The sequence below is a fragment of the Scomber japonicus genome, chromosome 19 (assembly GCF_027409825.1).
Source record: "Scomber japonicus isolate fScoJap1 chromosome 19, fScoJap1.pri, whole genome shotgun sequence".
In the NCBI taxonomy this organism is placed as follows: Eukaryota; Metazoa; Chordata; class Actinopteri; order Scombriformes; family Scombridae; genus Scomber; species Scomber japonicus.
Genome location: NC_070596.1, coordinates 26,945,955 through 26,973,095, shown reverse-complemented (window position 1 = coordinate 26,973,095; position 27,141 = coordinate 26,945,955). Strand labels below are relative to the sequence as shown.

At 40.8% G+C, this 27,141-nt stretch overlaps 1 protein-coding gene across 1 annotated transcript; it reads left to right on the top strand.

The window, feature by feature from the left end:
• The first annotated feature begins 1,609 nt into the window (after positions 1-1,609).
• On the top strand, positions 1,610-25,173 carry arsb (arylsulfatase B). Its single transcript, XM_053339525.1, has 8 exons — positions 1,610-1,870; positions 2,966-3,152; positions 4,508-4,698; positions 5,500-5,707; positions 12,740-12,983; positions 15,520-15,590; positions 24,552-24,683; positions 24,860-25,173. The coding sequence occupies exons 1-8, from the start codon at positions 1,610-1,612 to the stop codon at positions 25,123-25,125; spliced, it is 1,560 nt and encodes a 519-aa protein (XP_053195500.1). The 3' UTR covers positions 25,126-25,173.
• Positions 25,174-27,141: the final 1,968 nt, after the last annotated feature.

The window sequence follows — 27,141 nt, the reverse complement described above, 5'->3', positions numbered from 1 at the left end:
CAGCTGATTGTTTCTTGGTCAAGCTGATCTCCTTTCTGCGCCATTTCAGCTCTCTGTGGCAGCGACTGACTAAGATTCACTTCCTGACAGGTGAAACTAGTTTGAACTTTGATCTAAACAAATTAAATCATAAATTCAGGCTGGCAGCTCTTACACTGCTTTACACGTTGGTTACACACATCTTCCAACTGTACTCTGTTAAATAAAGGGTTAGTCAAAGCAAACGTTTCTCTAATAGATACTGTCAAATAACAGTCATATCTCTGATAGTCTTTTTTTTTTCTTATTAACTGAGCTGCTGAAAACTCTCACTCATGAAATGTTGAAATGACAAAGCAACCAATTACTTTTAAAGCCCTAAATATAAGGGGTGGAAGTAAAACCAAGTTGTGGCACAAAATAGCACAGGGAGAGTTGGTAATGACGTGTATTGTAGATTATGGCAGGTATGGAGGATGACAGGATAACAGGGTAATGCAGCAGATAGAAAAACACCAGAGCAGTCAGCGAGGCAGACGAACCACAAGGGAGCAAGCAGGGGGTACGTCTACCAGGCGGATGATGTTTAGTAACCCACAGGACCGGTGGCAGGGAAACTCACACTTCATACTCGATGCAGGAGAACACCAGGCAGACAGAAACCAGGGAGTGCAGAGGCTGAACTCTTGAGGCCCATTTATACTCAACGTTAAATCTGGACGGAGCCGTCTGTCCGTGCTCTGCGTTCATTTCGTCCGTATTTCTGCACGTTTCTATAAAGCTTACGGATACGGACCAAACGGAGCAGTACCACCGGAAACCACGGGGAGGCAGTGTTGCTGTTACTACTCGATACGTAGCTCTAGTCAGACAAGAAGAAGAAATAACACTGGAGGAACTTTTTGAGGAAAAGTTTTGCGAGTTGGTTAGAAACTTTAAGCATATCGTTTTTGTCTTTTATGTCAGAGGAACATTATCAATATCTCCTCCACAGTCGCCATGTTTGTTTCTGAGTTTGTTGTTGTCGTAAACTTTTGACTCTGTGCTGCCCCCTGGTGGATGTATTGGTTAACATCCATGCCAACGTAAAGGATGCATGGAAGTATGTGAGCAGTGACGGTAACATCGTTTGAAACGGACGTATACATTTTCGTACGTCCGTTGAGCATAAATGGGCCCTTAGTCGGGGATGAGTTGCAACTTAGTGCCCAGGTGAACAGAGTTGGATGATGAGGTGGATGTGGCTGACTGGCAGAGTGGATCAGAGGTGAGGTGAATGGAAATTTACCAGCAGATAATGAGAGCTGACTGTGACATTAAACTTCAGGAACTACTGTGTGTTAAAAGGGCTTTATCTCCCTCACAGTGGAGGCCTGCAGCCAGGACCTCTTGTCTTTTCTCGCTTCGCGTTCCTGTGTGAGCAACACTCGAGAGCTTCCGTACTTTCACGTGGTTTCCACGAGTCTTCCGGCCAGCTGATTGGCTGCTGCAGCAAGAGGCAGTGTTTTCAAGCCTCAGACACATATACAGGGAAGTGACAGCAAGATGTGGTCGTAGCCTAAGTTCATGGGTGTAATTTAGACATTATTGCATCTTAAGACTTTATAATCAGACAGCGTGTCTTCATAAAATGGCTAAAAAACACTCGCTTTGTTTGCCCATCATAGCGGTGTTCATCTCAAGCTTCTCTGCAGTTTTAGCAGCTCGTCAGCCTCACATCGTCTTCGTCCTAGCTGATGACTACGGCTGGTATGATGTCGGGTATCACAAATCCGAGATCAAGACCCCAAACCTGGATAAACTGTCTGCACAAGGAGTCCGGCTGGAGAACTACTATGTGCAGCCTTTGTGCACTCCGTCCAGGAACCAGCTCATGACAGGAAGGTACCAGGTGAGATCTGCATACTCTGCAAATAACAAATATATCAGTCATAGCTGCTTATATGTTAACCTGTTTAGTTTGCAGAGACTATTTGGGTGCTGCAACTAACAATTACCATCATTACTCTGGATTAATAGATTAGTTGATTAGTCTTAGACTTCAGAATACAATTTATTGACAAATTGCTGCAGAGGAGAAGAATGAAAAAGGACAAATATTGACATTAGAAATCCTGGACAGTTCATTTTGGGTCATTAATTGGGGCCTAAAATGACTAAAGATTGATAAATTAAGTATTGACTAATTAGTTTATCCACTAATAATTTATCGACTATGACTAATCATTGCAGCTCTAATATGGACTATACATAAACTGAAGTTAAAGTGACATAAAGGTAACCCAAGAGCATGTGTTATTATCAGGATTATTGACAAATACCAAGCAATGTGTCAATAACCCATCTTTAACAGTTAAGGTAACTGCATATATACATCCTACATATTGTGTTTCCTCCAAAATAGTAATGCATCTGTATCAATAGGAGTCACATTCTGTCTAACATTAGTTTTAATGTGACCAGTTATGGCTGCAACTAATCTAATTTTATCTTCAAAATCAATTAATCATCAGAGTTTTTCTAGATTATTATCATTAGCTCTATAAAACATGCCAGAAAATAAAAGAATATCTAACAATTTTCTAACCTGGCGTCATCTAATAGCATTTATAGCATTCCCTCCATATATGCTTAAACCTGACAAGTTCAGTCAAATCAAACGAGAAATAAAGAAGTGAACGATCACTTTAACTTTAAATGTTAGTCAGTTAATCATGAGGAACTTCACACTTGAGTTGCTTCCTCATGTTATCGCACTTTTCTGTTGGGGGAAAAAACCTAATTTTGACACTGATGGAAGAGAACAAAGTCGCTCCATTTCAAGACGTTTATTCTGAGGCTTTAGTTTGCATCACTGTCACCACAGACGTTGCTGCTTCCCTCTTTGCTATTCTAACATCTCGTTTTTTTGCCACTTCCAACACAAGTTATGTCATATTTGTTTCCTAACAGCTCTGTCTTCATCTTTTAACCACCTCTTCCTCAGATCCACACAGGCATGCAGCACCAGATCATCTGGCCCTGTCAGCCCTACTGTGTTCCTCTGGATGAGAAACTGCTGCCTGAGCTGATGAAGGATGCCGGCTACGCTACACACATGGTGGGCAAGTGGCACCTGGGCATGTATAAGAAGGACTGCCTGCCTACACGCCGCGGCTTTGACACTTACTTTGGTGCGTATGTATTGTTGAATAAACATCTCAGAGAGCAAAAAATGAACCTTTTAGAAATCTACTCAATAGGGCTGGGAGATTATGGCAAAAATCAAAATCACGATTAATTTAATTTTTAACCTTGATTACGGTTAATGAACGATTATCTCCACCCTTGATGAAGAGTTATGTATTTTTACAGTTTCTTTAGTTTTGTATTTTACACTGCTGCCCTCACACATGTGGATCTTTAGGGAGTGAAAATAAAGATGTTTTAATCTTCATGTCGTCCTCACGGGTCAAATTGACCCCGTCTGTTTTAACTGTTCCTTCTTTCCTCCCTCCCTTCCTTCCTCCTTCTCTGTTTCTTTCCTCCCCCTACCTTCCTCCCTTCCTCCTTCTCTCTTTCTTTCCTCCTCCTTCCTTCCTTCCTTCCTTCCTTCCTCCCTTCTTCCTTTCCTCACTTCCTTCCTTCCCTCCCTCCCTCCTTTCCTTCCTTCTTCCTTCCTTCCTTCCTCCCTCCTTCCTTTCCTTCCTTCCTTCCCTCCTTCCTTCCCTTCCTCCCTTCCTCTTTCCTCCCTCCCTCCTTTCCTTCCTTCCTCCCTCTTTCCTCCCTTCCTCCCTCCCTCCTTTCCTTCCTTCTTCCTTTCCTCACTTCCTTTCCTCCCTCTCTCCCTCCTTCCTTCCTTCCTCCCTCCCTCCTTTCCTTCCTTCTTCCAACAAGAAGGTTAAGGTGTGACTAAGCTGTGGTTAATGTCTAGTTTACTTGATTAAAACTATGTAAAGATCATGGTTTGGGTTCAAATCATCACTGGAGACAAGTTTTCAAATTCCTTAAAGATATGCAACCTTTGCTGTCATGGCAACAGTGAACACCACGATTAATTGACATGAGCAAGATGAAGTCGATTAGAGTTTCTAAATGTCGGTTTCGATTATTTTTCGATTAATTGCCCAGCCCTACTACTCAGCCTTATTCCACATCTCACACAGGACACACTCAGTTTGAACTGCTGCCTTTATGCAGACGTTACAGGACAATAAAAACACAGACAAACAGATTAAAAAACAGTTTTTATGCAGGGCCATAACTTCTCTAAATGATGTTGCAATAACATTTTATATGTGCAATACAAAGAGAAATCGTGCAATGACTGCAGAATGTGGAGTGTACTCAATATTTATCTATTTTTACATAGTTATACTCTCTCTATTTTATAAGCACTTTTTAAACTTTAACTTATGGCACCAATAAGGGTTGCCTCCAATTTCTTTGTACATGTACAATGTCAATAAAGACTATTCTATTCTACTTATAACATTACCCCTTTTATATTTGGATTCATTCTCACCTTCTGCCTCTCTGTGTGCTGCAGGCTACTTATTGGGCAGCGAGGATTATAACACTCATGTCCGCTGTTATCACATCGCTCCTCTGAACGCCAGTCGCTGTGCGTTGGACTTCAGGGACGGAGAAGAAGTCGCCACCGGATACAAAGGACACTACTCCACTGAGGTGTTCAGCCAGAGAGCCGTCAGCGTCATCGCCAAACACAACCCCAACAAGGTGACACACACACACATGCACTTATACATGTTTCTACTTTTATAATACCAATAATTCACACAATCAATCAATCTTTATTTATATAGCACCAATTCACAACAAAAGTAATTTCAAGGCACTTTTCACACTATATCACTCTATATCATATTGTTTGCTGATGACTGGGCAAGGCAACTTTATTTATATAGCACATTTCATAAAACAAGTATTTAACAGTAAGAATTGGAAACAAAAAACATAAAAACATGCAATTTGAGAAATAAAAATAAAACCCAAACATTAAAACATACAATTAAACTCACTCCCACCCCACTCATAGTAATAAAAATATATTAAAAAAACAAAAGAAAAAGAAAAATAGGAAGAATAGAGCATTAAATATAAGATTGCAGCATAAAATAATGATTAGCTTTAAAATCATTAAAAGGACATAGAGTGCAAATGAAAGGTTAAAATGTAAAGTGCTTTAAAATAAAGAGCTCAATCATAAGCTCAGGAGAAGAGAAATGTTTTTAACCTGGATTTAAACATGATTTCAGTTCTGCTGGTAGTTTGTTCCAGTTGTGTAAAAGCTGCTTCATCATGTTTAGTTTGAACTCTGGGCTCAACTATCTGACCTGAGTCAGTAGATCTCAGAGCTCTGGGCTCAACTATCTGACCTGAGTCAGTAGATCTCAGAGCTCTGGGCTCAACTATCTGACCTGAGTCAGTAGATCTCAGAGCTCTACTGGGTTTATATTCTAAAATACAACATTAAGTCACTAAGAAGAGTCTTCACCTTTTGTTCTCTTCATCTTTCAGCCGCTCTTCCTCTATGTGGCACTACAAGCAGTCCATGAACCCCTGCAGGTGCCAGAGCGTTACCTGACCCCCTACAGCTTCATCAAAGACCCTCACCGTAAGCTGTATGCTGGCATGGTGTCGGCCATGGACGAGGCGGTGGGCAATATCACCCTGGCTCTCCAGCAGGCGGGACTTTGGGACAACACGGTCCTGGTGTTTTCAACAGGTATGTATAGGGCCCTATGATTTCCGCGATCATGGAATTGTGGACGGAATTGCGGAATTGGCCGATTAAAGCAGAATTTAGTTTTAACCAGGCGGGGAGTTCTGGTCCTCTGAAATGAAGCCAATGCGGAAGTAACTTAGAACTGCATTCTATCAAAAGGCCACCAGGGGGCGACCGTTTTGGTGTCAAAAGGACTTCAATGCAGTATGATGCTCATTTGTGAAATTTTGGCCTCCCTGATTTTATATGTGACGATAAAGCAGGGTATGCATTAGGGCGTAGCTACGTCCTGATTGACAGGTTGATTGCCCAATGTCCTCGAGATCCAGCCCTCGCAACCATAGCAACCTTCCCGCTCCGCCCATGGCTCCGCTTCATGCGCATATAAGTAGAATCCGTGTTTTTATTTTTCCCAGCATGCACCTGAAATTTTCAAGATGGCGCTGCCTAGATTCGAAACTATTGTCTTCCGAGCAGCAGTCCACAAACCAATGGGTGACGTCACGGATGTTACGTCCATTTCTTTTATACAGTCTATGATTTTAACGTGGAATATCGCAGAATTTTACATAATTTGACTGTTTTCGGAGGAACGTATGTCTGGGGAAAACTGCATGGAGGGAAGCAAAAAACACAATGTTTTTGTTAGTAAAATAAGAGTAAAAGGTAAAAAAAAAAAAGATTCACAAAAATTCAAATGGAAAAAACGGAATTTGGGAAAAAATAAAACGGATTTTATCGGGGCCCTAGATATGTTTATATGCAGAGGCTCACTGATGCTGACGTAGCCTTCACTTGAACCCTGCTCGATATGAAAGATGGTGCTGTGATGATGAAGGACTTTAAAAGGATCTACATGGTAGAAATAAATGCTGCTTATTTAACAAACTAATGATAACAGCTTTTTAAATGAAAATCCCTTGCTGAAACAAATCAGTCATTTCAGCAAGCAGTAAAGTAATGAGATAAGTCGTAATGTAAGCAAATATATATATATAACTTTCTCAATCATTATGATCTTCCTCAAACAAACACGAGGCTTATACCAGGCAGAAGTTTCTCATATGCTTCTTTTCCCCTTTTCTGCACTGCTTGGTGCTCAGGTTTGGACTCAAGCTCAGTTTTTTTTTAGACCTGCCTGTAATGTTAAGCCAGTGTTGGGTCTTAATTTTGCCCTTGAATCAGCTTTAGGTAATACATGTGTTTCTTTAATGTGGAAGAGGAAAGAGTGTTTTCAGCTGCTGTTTTTGATAATTGAACAAAAGTCTGCAGCTTCAGTAGCGGCTCTGCGGGGCGTCTAAATCAAACACACATGTTAGGGGGAAAAAATGGTTTGGCTTAACAAATGTAGTCACATGTTGTGTTCGATGTCTTGTGTGAAGCAAAGTGGAGATTCAGGCCACTAGGTGACACTAGAAGAAAGGTCATAACTGATCATTAACCCTCCTGTCGTCCTCACGGGTCAAATTGACCCCATCTCTCTTTTGACTGTTCCTTCTTTCCTTCCTTCTTCCCCTCCACCCTTCTTTCTTTGCTCCCTCCTCCCTCCCTCCTTACTCCTTTCCTTCCTTCCTTCCTTCCTTCCTTCCTTCTCTCCTAAATTCCTTCCTCCCTCCCTCCTTACTCCTTTCCTTCTTTCCTTCCTTCCTTCCTTCCTTCTCTCCTAAATTCGTTCCTCTTTTCATCCTTACTCCTTTCATTCCTTCCCCCTTTCCTCCCTCCCTCCCTCCTTCCTTACTCCTTTCCTTCCTTCCTTCCTTCCTTCTCTCCTAAATTCTTTCCTCTTTTCATCCATACTCCTTTCCTTCCTTCCTCCTATCCTCCCTCCCTCCCTCCTTACTCCTTTCTTTCCATCCTCCCTCCCTCCCTTCCTTCCTTCCTTCCTTCTCTCCTAAATTCCTTTCTCTTTTCATCCATACTCCTTTCCTTCCTTCCTCCTATCCTCCCTCCCTCCTTCCTTCCTTCCTTCTCTCCTAAATTCCTTCCTCTTTTCATCCTTACTCCTTTCCTTCCTTCCTCCTATCCTCCCTCCCTCCCTCCTTCCTTCCTCCTGTCCTTCCTTCTGTCCTTCCTTGACCTGAGGACAACAAGACGGTTAATCAATATCCATCCTCTTAATGTTTATATTCCACTTCATTAACGTTCCCTGAAATTAAACTGTCCATGTTTACAATGTGTGTAAACTAAACTAGTGGACAAATGAAACCTTTGACCTGATGTTGATACTGAATGTAAACTCAGTGATTATTCCACATCATTAGAAAAAGATCCTCGGGGGAAACATCGAGGACAGGATAATTGTCTTCATGTGAGCTTCCTCTGCAGGACTGATGCGACCAGGAAATTGATTTTTTTTCTGCTCACATCAATGACATTCCAGTTTTCTTACACACTGTAGGTGGAAGTTCACACACACAAAAAATGAACACATAATGGCAAATAGTTTCATGAGTCATGTGATGCTACTCTTCAATAGGTTTTCATAGATGCTATTCATTAGATTAAAGAATAGTTTTTTCATTGTATCATGTGCAGAGTTTTGCAGGTAATTGATTATTATTAACCGTTTGGTAAATAAATCATATTGTGCTGAACTAGTCAGTTGTTCACCAAAAATCACAAAAAACATAATTCTTCTTCTCCTCCTTCTCCTTCTCCTTCTCCACCTCCACATAGACAGAGGCTGATGCAAGTATCACATTCTTCTTCTTCTTCTCCTTCTTCTTCTTCTTCTTCTTCTTCTTCTTCTTCTTCTTCTTCTTCTTCTTCTTCTTCTTCTTCTTCTTCTTCTTCTTCTTCTTCTTCTTCTTCTTCTTCTTCTTCTTCTTCTTCTTCTTCTTCTTCTTCTTCTTCTTCTTCTTCTTCTTCTTCTTCTTCTTCTTCTTCTTCTTCTTCTTCTTCACCTAGAGTCTAGACAGAGGCTGATGCAAGTATCACAGTGTTTATAGCTGATGCTAAGTTGCAACAGTCGTCCCAAGAAGAGCTTTTGTGAAAGTAAGATTAAAATATTTTTTTTATGGAAGTAAACCAAATACATCTGTATAATAAATACAATACAGCACAGCATTAAAAAGAAGATGAGATTAATACTGTGCAGCTGAGGCTGATGGGAATGTTAGTAGGTTTTCTAGTTTATGGTGATTAAAAAAAAAGGTTACGTTTTTGACCTGATGGTGGCGCTAGATGAAAGTTTAAGGGGTCAGCAAAGTTATAACAGTTCATCCTGATATTAACACGCATGTCTTCATCAAATTTCATCACAATCAGTCAAATAGTTGTCAAAATGTTTTATTAAAATGCAAAAATGAGTCCGTCATCTTCTGGGGAACATGAATATTTGATAAGATTTCAAGTTATTCCCTCCAATAGTTTTGAACTATTTCTGTCTTGAACAAAGTGCTGGATCAACATTTGCTGCTAGAATGAATAAAATAATCAAAGTTAAGAGCAGGAATGCACACGATTAACTGAGCTTACAGGTTAGGTATGAGTTCAGCATGACTTTAGTATCACTTACATGAAGCTTTAATCAACAATTGACCTTCTTCTCTAAAATGTGAAGGCTAGTTTTAAGATGTAAGCTAAAGCTGAATTTTATTACAAGTTCTACAATTTCTCTGGAAAACCTACAAAGAGAGAACAAGTTTAACACAAAGATAGAGCAATCAGGTGAATGCCTCTGGCAATGCTAATATATTTTCCACTACTTCTTTCAGTGGATTCTTTTATAGTGCGCCAGAATGGAAACCAAATCAGTGGGTGCTAAGTAAAGAGCAATTACATTTTATGTCCACTGACAGAAAACCACATTTTCTCTGTGCATCAAAGCCTGTTTTTTTCCAGGGTTGAGAGTTCAAGTGACAGCAGAAAGGGTTTATTGAATGAAAGCATCAGTAGATTAGGTAACACAACGAGATTAAAGAAAGACCAGATGGAACAGATTTTCTGCATGTTTTGGTGTCTTCAACATTTCTCAGCTGTGATTTTCAGTCCGTCTCCACCCAATTCAGGACTTGTAACACTCTGGATGTTCACTAGGGAGCAGTGTTTTGTTATATTTGCTCTAGCAGGGTTTGCTCTTTGTGTTTCCTCTCAGGAACATTGTGAAAGCAGGATGTGAAGATGAAGAAACGCAGGAAGAAATCACACTGATTGAAAAAATAAATCCAACATAGACCGCTGGAGTCTAAGCACAGTTACACCTTGATTGCCTATTAGTTTAAAGCTAAAAATATCCTTCATATGGACTTCTGATGAAGACCACAACGCGGCCTAGATGAAGCTGAAACCACTTAAACCGAGCGGTTAATACAGGCCATGCAAGCATCATCTAAACATGTGCCTGTTCACGGGTTTCCACATGTGGAACTTGTAATGGTTTGCATCTGAAGTAGGTAACTCCTTTGAACGCTGAGGGTTATTTTTAGGAGGTTTTGGGGGGGGGGGGGGGGATTTAAAAGGGTAATTAGAAGACGAGAACAATGCTGTGAAAGTAAATTGCGAGGTTTTTTATGCCTGTGGTGGGCTGCGGTAGGTGGCCTTGTTTCATTGTTCTTCCACACATTTTCGGTTGGCTCTCGGCTCTCGGCTCTCGGAGGGTTCGGCCCCAGCCAGCCATATGCCGGGCAGACACCGACCCTGCTGACGAGGAGACTCTGAAGCTCAGGGAAGAAGAAAAAAAAAAACACATTCAAATACTTCCTGCTCCTGTGTAAGTTATGTAATCACTGATTGACTTTGGCCCCCTGTGATGAGACCAGGATACAGTTCATAAATGCATAAACATCCTTTTCTGAATATAGTTATCTGCTTACGATCTATATTGTCTTTATTAGTCATATTTCCGGCTTATATTTACATCTCAAGATGTTATCATTGACCCACACGTCACTCGTAACGGGAAAGAAATGACAGAAATTACCCCCGAACTCTGGAAAGACCCCTGAGATTTCCTTTATGATGAAATGTTTCTGTCTCACCAGGGGCTTTTTGTTTTTCTTTTTTTTTTTTTTTTTACTGTAAGCAAAAATGAGCAATACAGCTAAAGGAGAAACTTAAGGGGGAGCTGGGAAAGGAAAAGAGAGAGTTGGCCTGTTAGAGGAAGAGCAGCTTGAAAAGGCATTAACGGAGCAGACGGTCTTTTCCAGAACAGTTCGGGAGTCGGCACAGACTACTTCCTGGACTTGCATGACACTCTCACTGCTGAGAGGGAGCCCTGCGTGGACGTGATTGGTCAACCGTGTTTATACTGGACCGACTTGTTGGGACGATGACAGTCAGTCTAACTGCTGCCTCTGTGTGTGTGTGTGTGTGTGTGTGTGTGTGTGTGTATTTGTGTAACGGTTGGCTGTTAGGCAGAGGGAGTAAACCAAGGCAGACAAATGGATGAGTATTGTCGTATCGGTCAGTCGGTCGCTCGGTTCAAAGTGAAATATCTCAATGATTATGGGATGGATTGCCATGAAATTTAGGGCAGACGTCCATGACACCCAGAGGATGAATCCAACTGAGTTTGGCGACCCATTGACTTTTCCTCTAGTGCCACCACGAGGTTGACATCTATGGTGTTGTTGTGAATTTCTTTTGACCACATTTGGACGGTTTCCTGTTCCCTTAACCCTCACTTACTGTTCATACTCTGAGTCATAATCAGTCTCTACATCAATTCACATTCATAAAATCCCCATCAGTCATTGATAAATGTTTGATTAATCTTTGGGAAAAAAGACTATTTCATGGTCCAGGAGAACATTTTATAGAATATGATGAATACAACAACATGTTTAAATGCTGATTTGACTTTTTTAAATAAACACAGATTAAATTTGCACATTAGGAAAAGTCTGGCCAAGTTTGGTTTTTACAGTTCTCAAATGTGGAAAAAAAGGGTCTAATTTGACTTTAACTTTGTTTTATGACCATATACCAGCAAAACTAATGACACTCCCATCAAACCCAGCTGTACTTTGTGTTTAGCAAATGTTAGCAAGCAGACACACTAAACTACTGTAAGATGGTGAACATACTTATTTATAGGCCTGTCACAATAATGATCGACTACAATAACCTAATTATCAACATCGTATGATACATGGTCATGGCCTTGATCTTATTTTTGACCTCAGTATTGCCACACTTCATATTAGTAGCTAAGAGGCTATTCATGTCACATTGGGTAAGCGAGTAGTTGCCTCCATTCCTCACTGTGCTCGTCCTGAGTGGAGACTGTGTTTCTACAGAAGAGCCCACTCTCCAATCCCCCCTCCCTTTACATTATTATACTATTATATTATCATTATATCAGTGGTATAAAATGATCTTCAAATGACAATAATATCATTTATCGCAATTATTTCTGAGACAATATATCGTCTAACAAAAGTAGTTATTGTGACAGGTCTAATTATTCGTATAGCACAATTCAACAACAAGGCAATTCAAAGTGCTTTACATAAGACAGGGTATAAAAGCAACACATGGCAAAATAAAAAAGACATTAGAATACAATTAAAAGTGTTAAACTGGATATAAAATTAAGCTAGAGCATGTTGACGTTAGCATCAAGCTTAGAAGCATCTCAGTGTCTTGACTGCAACCTCAAAGGGCTGCTAGCGTGTCTGCGGCCCCGTTTGTGACCTCGTCATTCACATAGTGTTCCCTTCGCAAACCTCAGGGGGGGAGAAAGTCAAAACATTATTTTTTACTTGTTATCCAGCAGCTGTTTGCATCTTCAAAGGTATTTTCATGATCTCAAATTCCTACTTTGTGCCCGGAAAGATAAAATATTTTCCCAGAGCAACAGCGACATTAAAAAGCAATATTTCCACTGCTCTTCTTCTTCTTCTTCTTCTTCTTCTTCTTCTTCTTCTCTGGAATATACATGAAACTGGAAATATTTGCATTTAAATGATGGTTTGTGGTGCAACACGTCCCCAAAACATCCCCACCATCTTTCTTTCTTATCTATTTATCTACCAGTATATCTATTTCCTCTTTATGTCATAACATTTAGCTCTTCTGTGCGTTGGACAGATAACGGAGGTCAGACGTTGGCGGGTGGCAGCAACTGGCCACTGCGAGGGAGGAAGTGGTCGCTTTGGGAAGGTGGCGTCCACGGAGTCGGGTTTGTCACCAGCTCGCTATTGAACAAACCAGGAACCGTCAGCCACGAGCTCATGCACATTTCCGATTGGCTGCCGACTCTTGTAGGCCTGGCGGGAGGAAGCACGAACGGCACGAAGCCTCTAGACGGATTCAACATGTGGAATACAATCAGGTGAGCTGAGCTGAGGTGTTGTGCCCTAATTTGAGGCTTTAAATGCTGAGGATCACCCAGCTGAGTGTTTCCTGGGTGGTATGTCAGCTTTGTGGCCTGTGTTTTCCAGCGTGAGCGATACCAGCTCTCGGAGTCTGACAGCCTGCCCTCTCTTTGTGCCTCTTTCCGATCCTTCCCCTCATGCGCTCTCTAACTCCAACTCCCTCTGCCTGTCTCCCTGACCAAGCGTCTTTTTCTTGTAGGAGCCCCTGCTCCCTCAATAAGCCCTTTGTTACTGTGGCAATGGGAGCTCAAAGAAAAGGAAATTCCATCAGTCATTCTCACACAAATCTGTAGTCCTCCTTCCATCCCTTGCTTTTTTTTTCCCTCCCCTCCTTATCCTCTCTCCATCCCCACCTCTGCCTCTATGAGCTATTAAAGCCTGCTACTGGATAAAGTCATTAGTTTGGCTTCAAATCCTTTTATGTGGCAACATACCTGAGATGTTACTGCTTCTAATTCTTTTATACGTAATAAATTGAATTACAGTGATGGAAGAAGCATTCAGATCATTTACTTAAGTTCCAAATACGGCAATTTATTAATACCTGATTAGAAGTAAAAGTCCTGCATTTAAAATCCTGTTAAAGGTACATAAGTATTATGAGTGATGTAGTATGCAGTATTACAGTAAAAGTACTGCAGTATTATGAGTGATGTAGTATGCAGTATTACAGTAAAAGTACTGCAGTATTATGAGTGATGTAGTATGCAGTATTACAGTAAAAGTAGTGATATATTATTATATATGACATCATTAGATTATTAATAGTGAAGCATCAGTGTTAGAGCAGCATGTTACTGTTGTAGCTGCTGGAGGTGGAGCTAGTTTATAATACTTTATATACAGTTAGCTAGTTTATACTACTTTATATACAGTTAGCTAGTTTATACTACTTTATATACAGTTAGCTAGTTTATACTACTTTATATACAGTTAGCTAGTTTATACTACTTTATATACAGTTAGCTAGTTTATACTACTTTATATACAGCTAGCTAGTTTATACTACTTTATATACAGTTAGCTAGTTTACACTACTTTATATACAGTTAGCTAGTTTATACTACTTTATATACAGTTAGCTAGTTTATACTACTTTATATACAGTTAGCTAGTTTACACTACTTTATATACAGTTAGCTAGTTTACACTACTTTATATACAGTTAGCTAGTGTATGCTACTTTATATACAGTTAGCTAGTTTAGCCCAGTGGTTCCCAACCTAGGGGTGGGGCCCCTCCAAAGGGTCAGCAGATAAATGTGAGGGGTCATGAGATGATTAATGGGAGAGGAAAGAAGAAAAAACAAACTTCTGATACATAAATGTGTTTTTAGTTTTTGGATGACATTTTTTTGGTTTGTTTTGTGACATATTTCAGCTCTTTCATCACTGAACAGACTTTTTAATGAAACCATGTGAGAAGTTTAGAGAGAAAAATTACTATTTGGTGAAGTTGATAAATACTCACGCATATCTGAAATATAACAAAACGTCCAAACTAGACTCTGCTTTTTTGTAGGAGGTGACAAGCCAAAAAAAGTTGGGAACCACCAGTTTAACCTTTTTAAGAATGTGTTGTATTTCAAAAAGTTCATATGAAAAGTAATGGAAACTTTAGTGGATTCAAATCTACAACACTTGCCTCTGAAATGTAGCAGAGTGAAAGTATAAAGTAGCAGAAAATGTAAATACCCAAGTAAAGTACAAATACCTTAAAATAGTAATAATGAATGTTCTCCCACCACTGTTGAATAAAGAGCAGTTGAATTTCTGACCGTATTTGATTAGTCATATGAAGCAGTTGTCAGACCTCAGATGTACTTTCCATGTTAGTTTACTTTCAGGTCATCACACAAACTGTCACTGAGTCCTGTTTGACTGACACATTATATTTGTAAACTAAATGTGGACACAGTGAAGAAGGTGAAATTGAGGGCTGCAGCAGAGCCCCAGCAGAAAATCAAGGCTTAGCTCGGACCGCAAACTACTACTCACAGCCTCCACTTTACTCTATTGGCTGACGCACGTCAGCTGACCGCTGGCTGCTGGCGTTGCCGTGTGAGCTGCACAACACAGGGCACCAACTGATGTTTGTTTTTCTCTGCGTTACAGTTTCATTTTGTTTTTAATTGGCTCTCCCGCTACAGAAAACAGCAGTCTGACAGCTCGGCCCGGTGAAATAAAAACCAAATGAAGGCTGAGGGGAACGGTAGGCAGGCAGGAGAGAGTGCGAGTTATTTTTGTTGTGTTATCAGACACTGTGGTCAGTGGGAGCAGTGCGTTTTCTCTGTGGTGAAGTGTGGTCAGAGCATATGACTGCCTGGTGAACGACGGCCAGCTGGTTTAGATTTACAGATCCCAGTGGATTTTACAGTGCATGAGTCAGACACGGTGGTTTGTGTGTGTGTGTGTGTGTGTGTGTGTGTGTGTGTGTGTGTGGGTTGATTGTGTATCCATGTGTTTAAGAGTAACACTGCTTTTTATCTTGCAGCAAAGGATTCGCCTCACCCAGACTGGAGCTGCTGCACAACATTGACCCGCTGTATGTCGACATCGCTCCATGTAAGTTCACGTGTTTCACCTCGAAGAACACAGACGAGCCTTCTTCATCTTCACACTCATCAGGAAACGTATCAATCAATCAATCAATCAATCTTTATTTGTATAGCGCCAAATCACAACAAAGCCATCTCAAGGCACTTTCCACATAGAGCAGGTTCTAAACCGAACTCTTCAGGTTTTAACTTTAAAGAGACCCAACATTCCCACATGAGCAACAGTGGCAAGAAAAAACTCCCTTTTAACAGGAAGAACCCTCAGAACCAGACTCAGAGTGGGAGAACATCTGCCTCCACCGGTTGGGGTAGAGAGGAGAGAGAGGAAGGATAGAGGAGAGAGGAAGGAGAGAGGAGAGAGGGGAAGGAGAGGAGAGAGAGGAAGGATAGAGGAGAGAGGAGAGAGAGGAAGGAGAGGGGAGAGAGAGGAAGGAGAGGAGAGAGAGGAAGGAGAGAGGAGAGAGAGGAAGGAGAGAGGAGAGAGGAAGGAGAGAGGAGAGAGAGGAAGGATAGAGGAGAGAGAGGAAGGATAGGAGAGAGAGGAAGGATAGATATGATTAATAACTAATAACCATGATAGCTCTTATAGATTTAGACAAAGTGAAAGTAACCTCCCTATACTCTTTGAGTCTGTATGTAGATGTAAGCACAGTCCGCTCCTCCCAACCAGACCTGCTGAAATGAGAGTTTTGACGTGAATCATGAAATACCACCGTCCTCTGAAATACAAACATTGGCAGAGATCCCATCACGTCACTGCGAAGCATATCCATTACAACTAATCCTGCCAATAAGGCTGAGATGATTTCACTGCTTTATGTAAATCAATATTTGTCTGGAAAGTTATCACACCGCTTTTTGAGTGAAGCCCGTTTCGAAACAACTATAAACTCGTTTGATTTAGGACGCGGTCAGACAGCACGTCATAAAAGCCGCTTCTGAGTGACCATAAATTGAGCTTAAGTCTTGTCTGTTTGATATGCTTTGAATCAACAGAGCTGGACAGAACTGACAAATATAGACAGACAGCCAACCTGTCGGCCAATTTAAGAGTCACCAGTTTCTCCAGCTTTCATGTCTTTGGATAGTTGGAGGAAAACGACGCAGACACGTGGAGATGAAGCAAACATCTGGCTAGCTTAAACCAGCTGAATCAGCATTTATCAGCATGAAATGAATTAATCAATTAATTGACTCACAGAAGATTCAACTGCAACTATTTTGATTATCGAATAATCTTTGTTTTTAGCAAAAATGAAGGAATTTGCAGTAGTTTTGTAGTTTTAGCTTCTCAATGGGAAGATTTGATGCTTTTCTTTGTCATACATGACGGTAAACTGAATATTTTTGGGTCTTGGACTGTTAATCAGACGAACTAAGAGATTTGAAGACGTCACATTTGACTGTGAGAAGTTATTTATGATTATCAAATAGTCATTTTAATCTTTCTTATATGTAAAAATATCAGGATTTTGCAGGTTTTAGCTTCTCAAATGTAAAGATTTGATGCTTTTCTTTGTCATACATGATGGTAAAGTGAATATTTTTGGGGTTATTACAAGATATGTTTGTGGGCATGGGTTGAGTTTTTTTGGGAAAGCTGTTGGTTAGGAAATGAGGCTCGAGAGGGGGGCACAACATGCAACAAAGACCCCCAGTTTGAGTCAAACCAGAGACGTTGCGGTAATGTTGCATGTGCTCTAACCATTGGACTACCACAACACTCCCCACTGGAGGTTTATTATTGAGTTTGTAGTGATTAGTCTTCATGTAATGGACTGCATTATATTGAGAGGGGGTCTCTAATATTTTACCCCCTCCATATGTATCTGATTAGAGTGAATAGAGTATTAGGAACACATTTTAATAGGACAGTATCAGCTGCAAGATACTACTTTGTAAACAGCTGAGCATGAATACATGATGGTAAACTGAATATTTTTGGGTTAATTAGACAAACTAAGAGATTTGAAGACGTCACGTTTGACTATGAGAAGTTAAAACAGGCTTTTTACTAACATTACTGACATTTTACAGACAATTAATTAACTAATCAAGAAGAGAAGAATCAATTTTTAACATTTGAAGACATCACGTTTGACTGTGAGAAGTTATTTTGATTATCGAATAGTCATTTTAATCTTTCTTATATGAAAATATATAAGTGAATTTGCAGGTTTTAGCTTCTCAAATGTGAAGATTTGATGCTTTTCTTTGTCATACATGACGGTAAAGTGAATATTTTTGGGTTAATCAGACAAACTAAGAGATTTGAAGACGTCACGTTTGACTATGAGAAGTTAAAACAGGCTCTTTTTTTTTCTATTTACTGACATTTTACAGACGATTAATTAACTAATCAAGAAAATAATGGGCAGATGAATCTGTAATGAAAGTAATCACTAACAACAGTCGGATAGCTGATGAAAACCTCATGTAACTTCTCCTCCTCCTGTGTGTGTGTGTGTGTGTGTCTGTGTGTGTGTGTGTGTGTGTGTGTGTGTGTGTGTGTGTGTGTTTGTGTGTTTGTGTGTGTGTGTGTGTGTGTGTTGTAAATCTACTGATCTCTCTCTCTTTTCCCTAACATGTCTGCGAGTATCAAAGGCTCATTGTTCGAGTCGGCATTCACAAACACAAGACATCGTGAATCCAATTGACCCGAGTCAAAGCAGACCGGAGGCTAAGAGCTGCACGTTACGTAACAACTCCACCGAGCTCACATTATAGCGTATTAGCAACCTACGTCAGGTTTATTATGAGGGTTTGAGATTTGTTTGAGTGGATTAAGAGTTTATGAGCAACCTGGCAGGAGGTGTCTCATGTGGTGTCCAGATTATTATCAGTCAAATGTTCTTAATTTTTTTTTATACTCAGGTTTTCATTACACTGTTTGTTATTTCCAACTCATAAAGAAGAAGTATTTTATTAATAAGCTGCACGTTTTAGTTACATGTAATGTGATTACAGCGCCTCTAGAGATGGTGTTTGTTGTTCTGTTTTAATCTGAGCGTTACTGATAACACCGAGGATGAAACTGTAATCAGTCACTGTTGAAACTGTAATCAGTCAGCACTGTTGAAATCTGAGATAGTTGACATTTGAGGGCAGGGTGTGTGTGTTTTGGTGTGTGTGTGGGTGTGTGTGTTTTGGTGTGTGTGTGGGTGTGTGTGTGTGTGTGTGTGTGTGTGTGTTTTGGTGTGTGTGTGTGTGTGTGGGTGTGTGTGTTTTGGTGTGTGTGTGCTCAGTTTAAACTCTGTGATTGTAAGGAGGTTTCCAGGAAATGGGTCTTGTGACTGCTGAACTCTTTTTCCTTTTTTTTTTTTCACGCTGTGAGACACAGTGGAGCGGTCTCATTCTTGTCTTAACCACTTAATATTAGGTGCACCAAACCACTTCCATCTCTGAGGAGGTAGAGGGGCCCTGATCCGACGCCACTATTTCTGACTTTGTGGACGCCGCTGCCGCTGCTGCTGCTGCTGCACCTTAGTTGTGCATTCAAAAATAGTAGAGGTTCAGCTGAAGTACATTTTTGTACTGAAATACTTCACAGATGTGCTAAAATGGGCACAAAATGAGTCCTCATGTGAGCAGATGTGCACCACCGCAAAGGTATAATATAGTTTCTGATTCATCTACAAAAAGAAAAATCTCCTTCTCTCCTAGTATGTAGAAGGTTTGCTAGAAAGCTTATTATTACTAATGAGTATCATATGTAGCACTGAATTATAATTTTATTCTTTGAGGCAAAAGTTATGAAGAGTTTTTAAAGTTTATTATTGGGGTTAAATCCATTGAGTCGTAATGTGGATTAATTAATTGACAGAAAATTCATCAGTTACTATTTTGATTATCGTATAATCGTGTTGAAAAAAAAAAGCAAAAATGACAGAAATTAGCTGGTTTTAGCTTCTCAAATGTGAAGATTTGATGCTTTTCTTTGTCATACATGACAGTAAACTGAATAGTTTTGGGTCTTTGACTGTTAAGATGTCACGTTGGACTGTGAGAAATTATTTTGATTATCGAATAGCTGTTTTAATCTCTTTTTTTATTAGCAGAAATGACAGAAATGTACTGCTTTTAAGCAAAGTTTGAACATTATTAGTTTTTTTGCTCAGCATGAAAATGTTTGTACAGATCAAACTTCCTCATGAGTCAGTGTGGAGAAGTTTTGATTCAGTTCATGTCTGTCATGTGTTAGTATACATTCAGGCAGAAGAGGTAAAAAGTAATTAACAGTCAGTGTTTGAGAACCCCAAAAGGTCTTTTTAAATTTTTTAATACATTTTATTGTAAACAGGTCAGCCATAAACAGTGACAACGGCAGCATACTGTGTGAAGGCGGACTACAACAACAAATGAAGATTGAAAATGATCAGTGAGCCAGTGTTAAAAGAGAAAATAAACGTAGACTTCACTTTTTAAGTTTTCAACAACCCACTCTTGAACAGCCCACCCTCACCACTGGGTATTTCTGGGCCACAAATAAAAAGGTGACCAAATTTAAAAAAAATAAAAAATAAAAATAACTTATTAACCCTCCTGTTGTCCTCAGGTCAAGGAAGGACAGGAGGGAGGGATGAGGAAGGAAGGAAGGAAGGAAGGAAGGAAGGAGTAAGGAGGGAGGGAGGGAAGAAAGGGGGAAGGAGGGAGGAAAAGAGGAAGGAAGTATGGAGAGAAGGAAGGGAGGAAGGAAAGGAGGAAGCAAGCAAGGAAGGATGGAAGGAAATGAGGAAAGAAGTATGGAAGGAGGAGGGAGCAAAGAAAGAGGGAAGGAAGGGAAAAATGGAAGGAAGGAAGGAAGGAAGGAAGGAAGGAAAGGAGGAACAGTCAAAAAGAGATGGGGTCAGTTTGACCTGGGAGGACGACAGGAGGGTTAAGCTTCTACATTTTTCTCGATATATTACAAGATATGTTTGTGGGCATGGGTTGAGTTTTTTTTGGGAAAGCTGTTGGTTAGGAAATGAGGCTCGAGAGGGGGGGCACAACATGCAACAAAGACCCCCAGTTTGAGTCAAACCAGAGCCGTTGCGGTAATGTTGCATGTGCTCTAACCATTGGACTACCACAACACTCCCCACTGGAGGTTTATTATTGAGTTTGTAGTGATTAGTCTTCATGTAATGGACTGCTTTATATTGAGAGGGGGTCTCTAATATTTTACCCCCTCCATATGTATCTGATTAGAGTGAATAGAGTATTAGGAACACATTTTAATAGGACTCAGGACTCAGCTGCAAGATACTCTAAATCAGAGGTGTCAAACTCATTTTCATTCAAGGGCCACATACAGAACAATTTGATCTCATGTGGGCCGGATCATTAAAAAGATGGAAGGAAGGAAAGACAGGCAAAAGGAAGGAGGGAAGAAAGGTAGGAAAGAGAGATAGTGAAGGACGGACGGACAGACGGAAGGAAGGAAGGAGGGAAGGAAGGAAGCGAGAAAGGAAGAAAAGAAGGAAAGACAGATGGGAGGAAGGACAGAAGGAAGAAAGGAAGGAAGGACAGATGGGAGGAAGGACAGAAGGAAGGATAGAAGGAAGAAAGGAAGGAAGAAAGGAAGGAAGGACAGATGGAAGGAAGAAAGGGAAGAAAGGAAGGAAGGACAGATGGAAGGAAGAAAGGAAGGAAAGGCAGAAGGAAAGAAGGAAGAAAGAAGGAAGGAAGGCCAGATGGAAGGAAGAAAGGAAAGAAGGACAGATGGCAGGAAGGAAAGAAGGAAGAAAGGAAGGAAGGACAGATGGGAGGAAGGACAGAAGGAAGAAAGGAAGGAAAAACACAAGGAAGGAAGGACAGATGGAAGGAAGGAAGAAAGGAAAGAAGGACAGATGGCAGGAAGAAAGGAAAGAAGGACAGATGGCAGGAAGGAAAGAAGGAAGGACAGATGGAAGGAAGAAAGGAAGGAAAGGCGGAAGGAAGAAAGGAAGGAAAGGCAGAAGGAAGAAAGAAGGAAGGAAGGACAGATGGAAGGAAGAAAGGAAGGAAAGACAGAAGGAAGGAAGAAAGGAAGGAAGGAAAGAAAGGAAGGAGAGATGGAAGGGAGAAAGGAAGAAAGAAAGGAAAGACAGACAGATAGAAGGAAGGAAAGACAGATAGAAGGAAGGAAAGAAGGAAGAAAGGAAGGAAGGACAGATGGGAGGAAGGACAGAAGGAAGGAAGGCCAGATGGAAGGAAGGACAGATGGAAGGAAGAAAGGAAAGAAGGACAGATGGCAGGAAGGAAAGAAGGAAGGACAGATGGAAGGAAGAAAGGAAGGAAGGACAGATGGAAGGAAGAAAGGAAGGAAAGGAAGAAACGAAGGAAAGGCAGAAGGAACGAAGGAAGAAAGGAAGGAAGGACAGATGGAAGGAAGGAAGAAAGGAAGGAAGGACAGATGGCAGGAAGAAAGGAAGGAAGGAAGGAAGGAACGAACAAAGAAAGGAAAAAAAGGAAAGTAGGAAGGACAGATAGAAGGAAGGATGGAAGGAAAAGAGCCCTGGATGGGCTGGAGTGGGCCGGATTGCACCCCTTGGCGGGACCATATCTGGCCCGCGGACCGCATGTTTGACACCCCTGCTCTAAATGCCTGAATAGTGAAAATGAACCAAGAAGTTAAAGGTGCAGTGACAATGAGCTAAAAGATGCTAAAAGTTGGGAGATAACATCCACTGATCCATTATTTATACAGAAATATTGATTTAGTGCAGTTTTAAGGTTAAATTAAACAGTCTGGCTTTTATCGAGTGTTGAATTAGTAACTGGGAATAAATCCAATAGTCTCTGTTTAAATTAAGAGTGATTTGTGTAGTCCATTTTTTTTTTTTTTTTTTTTTTTTGGAGACGAGATTGTTTATACAGCTTAAAGCAGCGGTGCTCTCATTACGCTCAGAGTTTACTGTCGGTCATTAGCATCTGAATCACTGCGGATGATAAGAAGACCGCTACTTTACAAGCTCTCACCCTCAAGTTTTAATGTTTGGATCTTTATTGTCGGCCACCGCAGTGACAACCAGCCTCTCTTCTTGATGCATTCCAGGCTCGAGATTCCTCTTTTCCTTTCTTCTCTTCTTCCCTCTTCTTTCCTATTAACCCTGGCCTCTCTTTGAGACGTTTCTCTCAGTACCCCTCTCTTCTCTCTTCCTGTTCCTTTAAGTTTCATTTTCAATCTTTTTTTTCCTCTCGCCTCTCTATTTAGCTCATGAAAAGACCCCATCCGTCCTCCCCCTTCTTTTTTTTTTTTTTACATACTCTCTCCTTTTCAAATTGCTTTTCAAAACCAAAAATCCCCTCTTCTTTGCTGCCGCCCTGTGTGAGAAGAGGGACCCCCACTAAATGGGTCACAGAGGGGTCCCTGAACTTCTCGCTTGTGGAGAGAGAGAGAGAGAGAGAGAAAGAAGGAGAAACCCTGGACTTGGCCCAAGCCTTAAATCAACCCTCAATTTCTCCTCCGCAACTCTTTCTCGCAATTTCTCTGCTCTCTCAGGGTCTCTTCCCACTGTTCCTCCCACCCCTCCTCTCCTCTCCTCTCCTCTTCTCTTCTCTTCTCTTCTCTTCTCTCCTCCTCCTCCCTCCTTTTTTGCTCTTGGGCACATGTGTGGATTCTCCTGCTCGTTGGATCCAGATGAGCAAGGCCTCATCCCGCGGCTCATGTGAGAGAATGAATGTTAAAGAATAAATGTGTGTACGATGTGTGTCTGTCAGTGTTTGAGGCCCCTCTTAGAAGAAGAAGAAGAAGAAGAAGAAGAACCCCCCCCCTCCCCCCCAAGATAAATCTAACCCTGATGTTGGCAGAGTCCAAATCATTTATCATCCATCACCTGCTTATGTAACAGTGTTCACACCTGAATCCTACAAGATGTCAATGCTGCAGTTTACAAGTCTTATACATACAATCTGAGCTCTTTGAGTTTGTTGTTTGCACAAATTGTGATAAGTGGTGGTTTGGGGATCGGCTTAATGCATGTGAGAGCAATTAGGATGCCCACATGTCATTTGTGCAATGATCAGTTAAGAATTCAGTGTCATTGTGTTTTTTATCATGTGGTCACAAAAAGACTCTTGAGATCGGAAATGTTTTAATTGTCCCGTCATGTCGCTGTGGTGGAATCAGCTCTATAAAACAAGCTCCGATGGGAACGTGGGGGCTTTGTGTGGGTGGAGATTTGTCTATATGCAAAAAGGATGTGAGGAAATACTTGTTTTTGACAGCGACTGCAGGCCAAAATTACTTGCAAATCTGTCTAATCAGGACCACATTGTCAGGGTCGGCCACGGCATGAACCTGAGAATACTCTCAAGGCCAGATCCCCTCTTTCTTTCTTTTTTTTTTTCTAAAAACGTAGACATGTGTGCTCACTTCTGGGAGACATTTTCCGTAAGAGCTGAAAAAAAAACTGATGGCAGGAGGCAAAAGAAATGTCTGGACACCCTCAAAACAAGGATAAATAATTTATTATAGCCTTGTGAAAGCCGGTAAAATCATGCCATTTGGTAACTGTGACCCTTGTTCTTCGTTGGCTCGCTGTTTTCAGAGCTGCCCATCAAATTATTCACTGTGCTTGGCAGAAATAAAAGAGTGGTGCTGACTCAGCCACATTACCACCATATTTGTCAAATTCCTTCAGCCCTTAAGTTCCACATGTTAGAGGAAATTCATACGGACGACAATTTCTGTTCTTGAAGGAAAGGATTGTTTTGAATTTGTTTTGTTTTCAGCAATATTTTAAAACCGCACAATTCCTGCTGTTTCATTGTTGATTTATACTGCACAAAAAGAAGTCTTTCTTATCTGTGTATTTATTTTCACACCTTCATCGGACACCGACTTGAATTTGGCACCGGTCTACCTGCTTGTATGGTTTACATAGACGTCCACAGAGGGTGTTTTGTGTCCATTGGTAGTCTAATATCATCTTAATCAGCTATTTGTGGTGTTGTTTCTACAAGGTGGATGACCTCCATGATCAGCTCTGTCCACTTCTCTCCGCAGGTCCTGGCACCAAGCGTCAGTTAACTTTGGCTCAGGTGGTCAGCGGAGGCTCCAACGCCAACTCCGGCTTCAATGTGTCCATTCACGCGGCCATTCGATCCTCAAACTGGAAGCTGCTGACTGGCTACCCAGGTCAGTATCTTCTGTCACCCATAATGACATGTTTAGTCTGAGTGTAAAGCGGAAAATCAATCACACACACACACACACACACACACACACACACACACACACACACACAGACACACAGACTGAGACACACATTCAATTCTTATCTCTACTAATTCCCTTCATCTCGTTTTCCCCAGGTTGCGACATTTGGTTCCCCCGGCCGGGCCACAACAGCTCCGAGTCGATCCCTTTCAAGGTCGACCCGCTGAAGTCCGTAATGCTGTTTGACATCGAGAAAGATCCAGAGGAAAGGAATGAGGTATCCGCTAAGTTTCCCGCAGTCGTGGAGTATCTCCTCGGTCGGCTTCAACAGTACCAGAAAAGGGCAAAGCCGATAAACTACCCCGATGACGACCCCAAATGTGACCCAGGCCCCACTGGAGCTTGGGGACCTTGGGCTTAAATGGACACTGATGATGACAGTAATGAACATTTTAGTCTATTTTGATGATTTAAGCACTTTGTTAACTGTTTACTGTGATTTACAACCGATTCTTGCAGCTTACCTCAGCAAGAATCTCTCACAAGATACTTCTTAAAAAATCTGTGATGTGATACATTTGAATATATCTTTAAAAGACAACTTCTACCATCACATAATCATTTCAAACATTCGGTAGCCAAGTGGAGAAACTCACTCCGTCCGACACGTCGTCAATTGACAGACAGATGTTGCCATTATTATTATTATTGATCTCTGTGTCTCAGCTCTTAAATACTTTCAGAGGTTTAGCGGGAGCGATTGCCTAAACTCTGTTAGCTACACATGTTGCTGATTTGTAAAGACTATCTGCCTGCTGTTTCAGGTATTTGCACTTCATTTATCTACTGTTGAGAAGCCGCAGGCCCTCGTGTATGTGTCAAAACACAAAGCCTGCACAGACAAAGCAGGCTGTATTTAACCTGGGAGAAATATTTCACCAAGTAAACAATGTTTTTGGTCCTTTTTAAGCAACACTTAATATGTGTGGGAAGGAGTAGAAACACATAATGTTAGCCAGACTTCAAGATTGAATTTACAGATCTATATTTTTATATATATGTACCATGGTTGAAATGACTCATGAATGGATTCTGCAGGATTTTAGCATCTTTTAGTTCACTGTTTTTGGTTTTAGGGCCCCTAAATTCACTATTTTGGTTCATCAGCGTTACTTTCAGTTGCATCAGGGCAGCTGCTTTTAATTAATGTGTTTTAACTGCACCCTACTTGCTCAGCACCAAACAGCAAACAGGCAAAGATAGTGACCAGCTGGTGAACATATTGGAGCATTTAAGAAGCTAAAGAGCCACATATTTTTACCTCAGGAGTTAGTGGAGACCAAAACAGAGCTACAGTGAGAGTAAATATTGGACTTACATTCAACACGAGGACACAAACATGACTCCAAATGAATCCTCATGTACTGTAGCTCCGTATCTGCTGGAAGTGTAAATAAGATTTTTAGAGAGAATTAACTTTTTAAGGTGCAAAAATGATGATCACATGTTTACAGTTCATAATGCTGCCCCCCCCCCCCCCCCCCCAAGTCGTTAAAGCACATTTTAAAGATGTTTAAAGAGGACATATCATGCACATTTGCAGGTCTATATTTATATTATTTGTATCTAAATTTGTATTTTAAACTCTTTATTATCCTTCTTTACTAGAAATATCGAGTGAAACCTGAATCAGAAAACAGAAAATCACAAAATCATGACTTGCTTTGAGTTAATGGTGCTTTTTAATTTTTCACACCACTATTTATACTCTAAGTGCCTTCTGATGTTTTACCAAATTTGTGTATTTTGTTCTCAGAAAACCAAAACTACATAATAAAGAGGCTAAAATGCTTTAAAACAGACTGAAAAAATGTCATTCTGAACTATAATATTCACTTTTTCTCCAACTCCTCTTTCTGTTTTTTTTTCTTGCGGTTGCCTTAAAGTTAACGACTAGGTGCTAAATGTGTTAGCAATGTACTTCTGTTTAGAGGCTGAAAATGTGAGGAATTTCGTGTGCACTTCAGGTATCCATGATGTTATGACTTCAGCAATAACTCCCACATGCCAGTCATGCATGAATATATAAATCATGGAGGTGATTTCCATCGAGGTATTTTGGATTACTGTGGAAACCGACCTTGTCCCACATAGTTGATCCTTTGTATAAAAGAAGACTCATCATAGATAAGAAGTTAAAAAAAAACACATATTTTCAGGGTAATTTGCATATTTGGAGTCTGAGCGGGAGAAACTAATTTCCTTCATATATATACACCCTCTTTAACCTTTGGCCCCTGGTGTTTGACCTCCCACTGGCAGCAGCATGCAGACTACCACAGGAAATGCTCCCTGCAGAGAGTGGCCCTGTCCTAATGCAGGCTGTGACCTTTAACCCGTCGTGTGAATTGATTGGCGGCTCAGCAAGGCAAACAAC

Bases quoted from the DNA above. Each gene is read 5' to 3' on its own strand.
- arsb (XM_053339525.1), top strand. From the start codon at position 1,610: ATGGCTAAAAAACACTCGCTTTGTTTGCCCATCATAGCGGTGTTCATC. The intron at 1,871-2,965 runs GTGAGATCTGCA...CCTCTTCCTCAG, and splicing joins TCATGACAGGAAGGTACCAG to ATCCACACAGGCATGCAGCA. The intron at 3,153-4,507 runs GTGCGTATGTAT...TGTGTGCTGCAG, and splicing joins CGGCTTTGACACTTACTTTG to GCTACTTATTGGGCAGCGAG.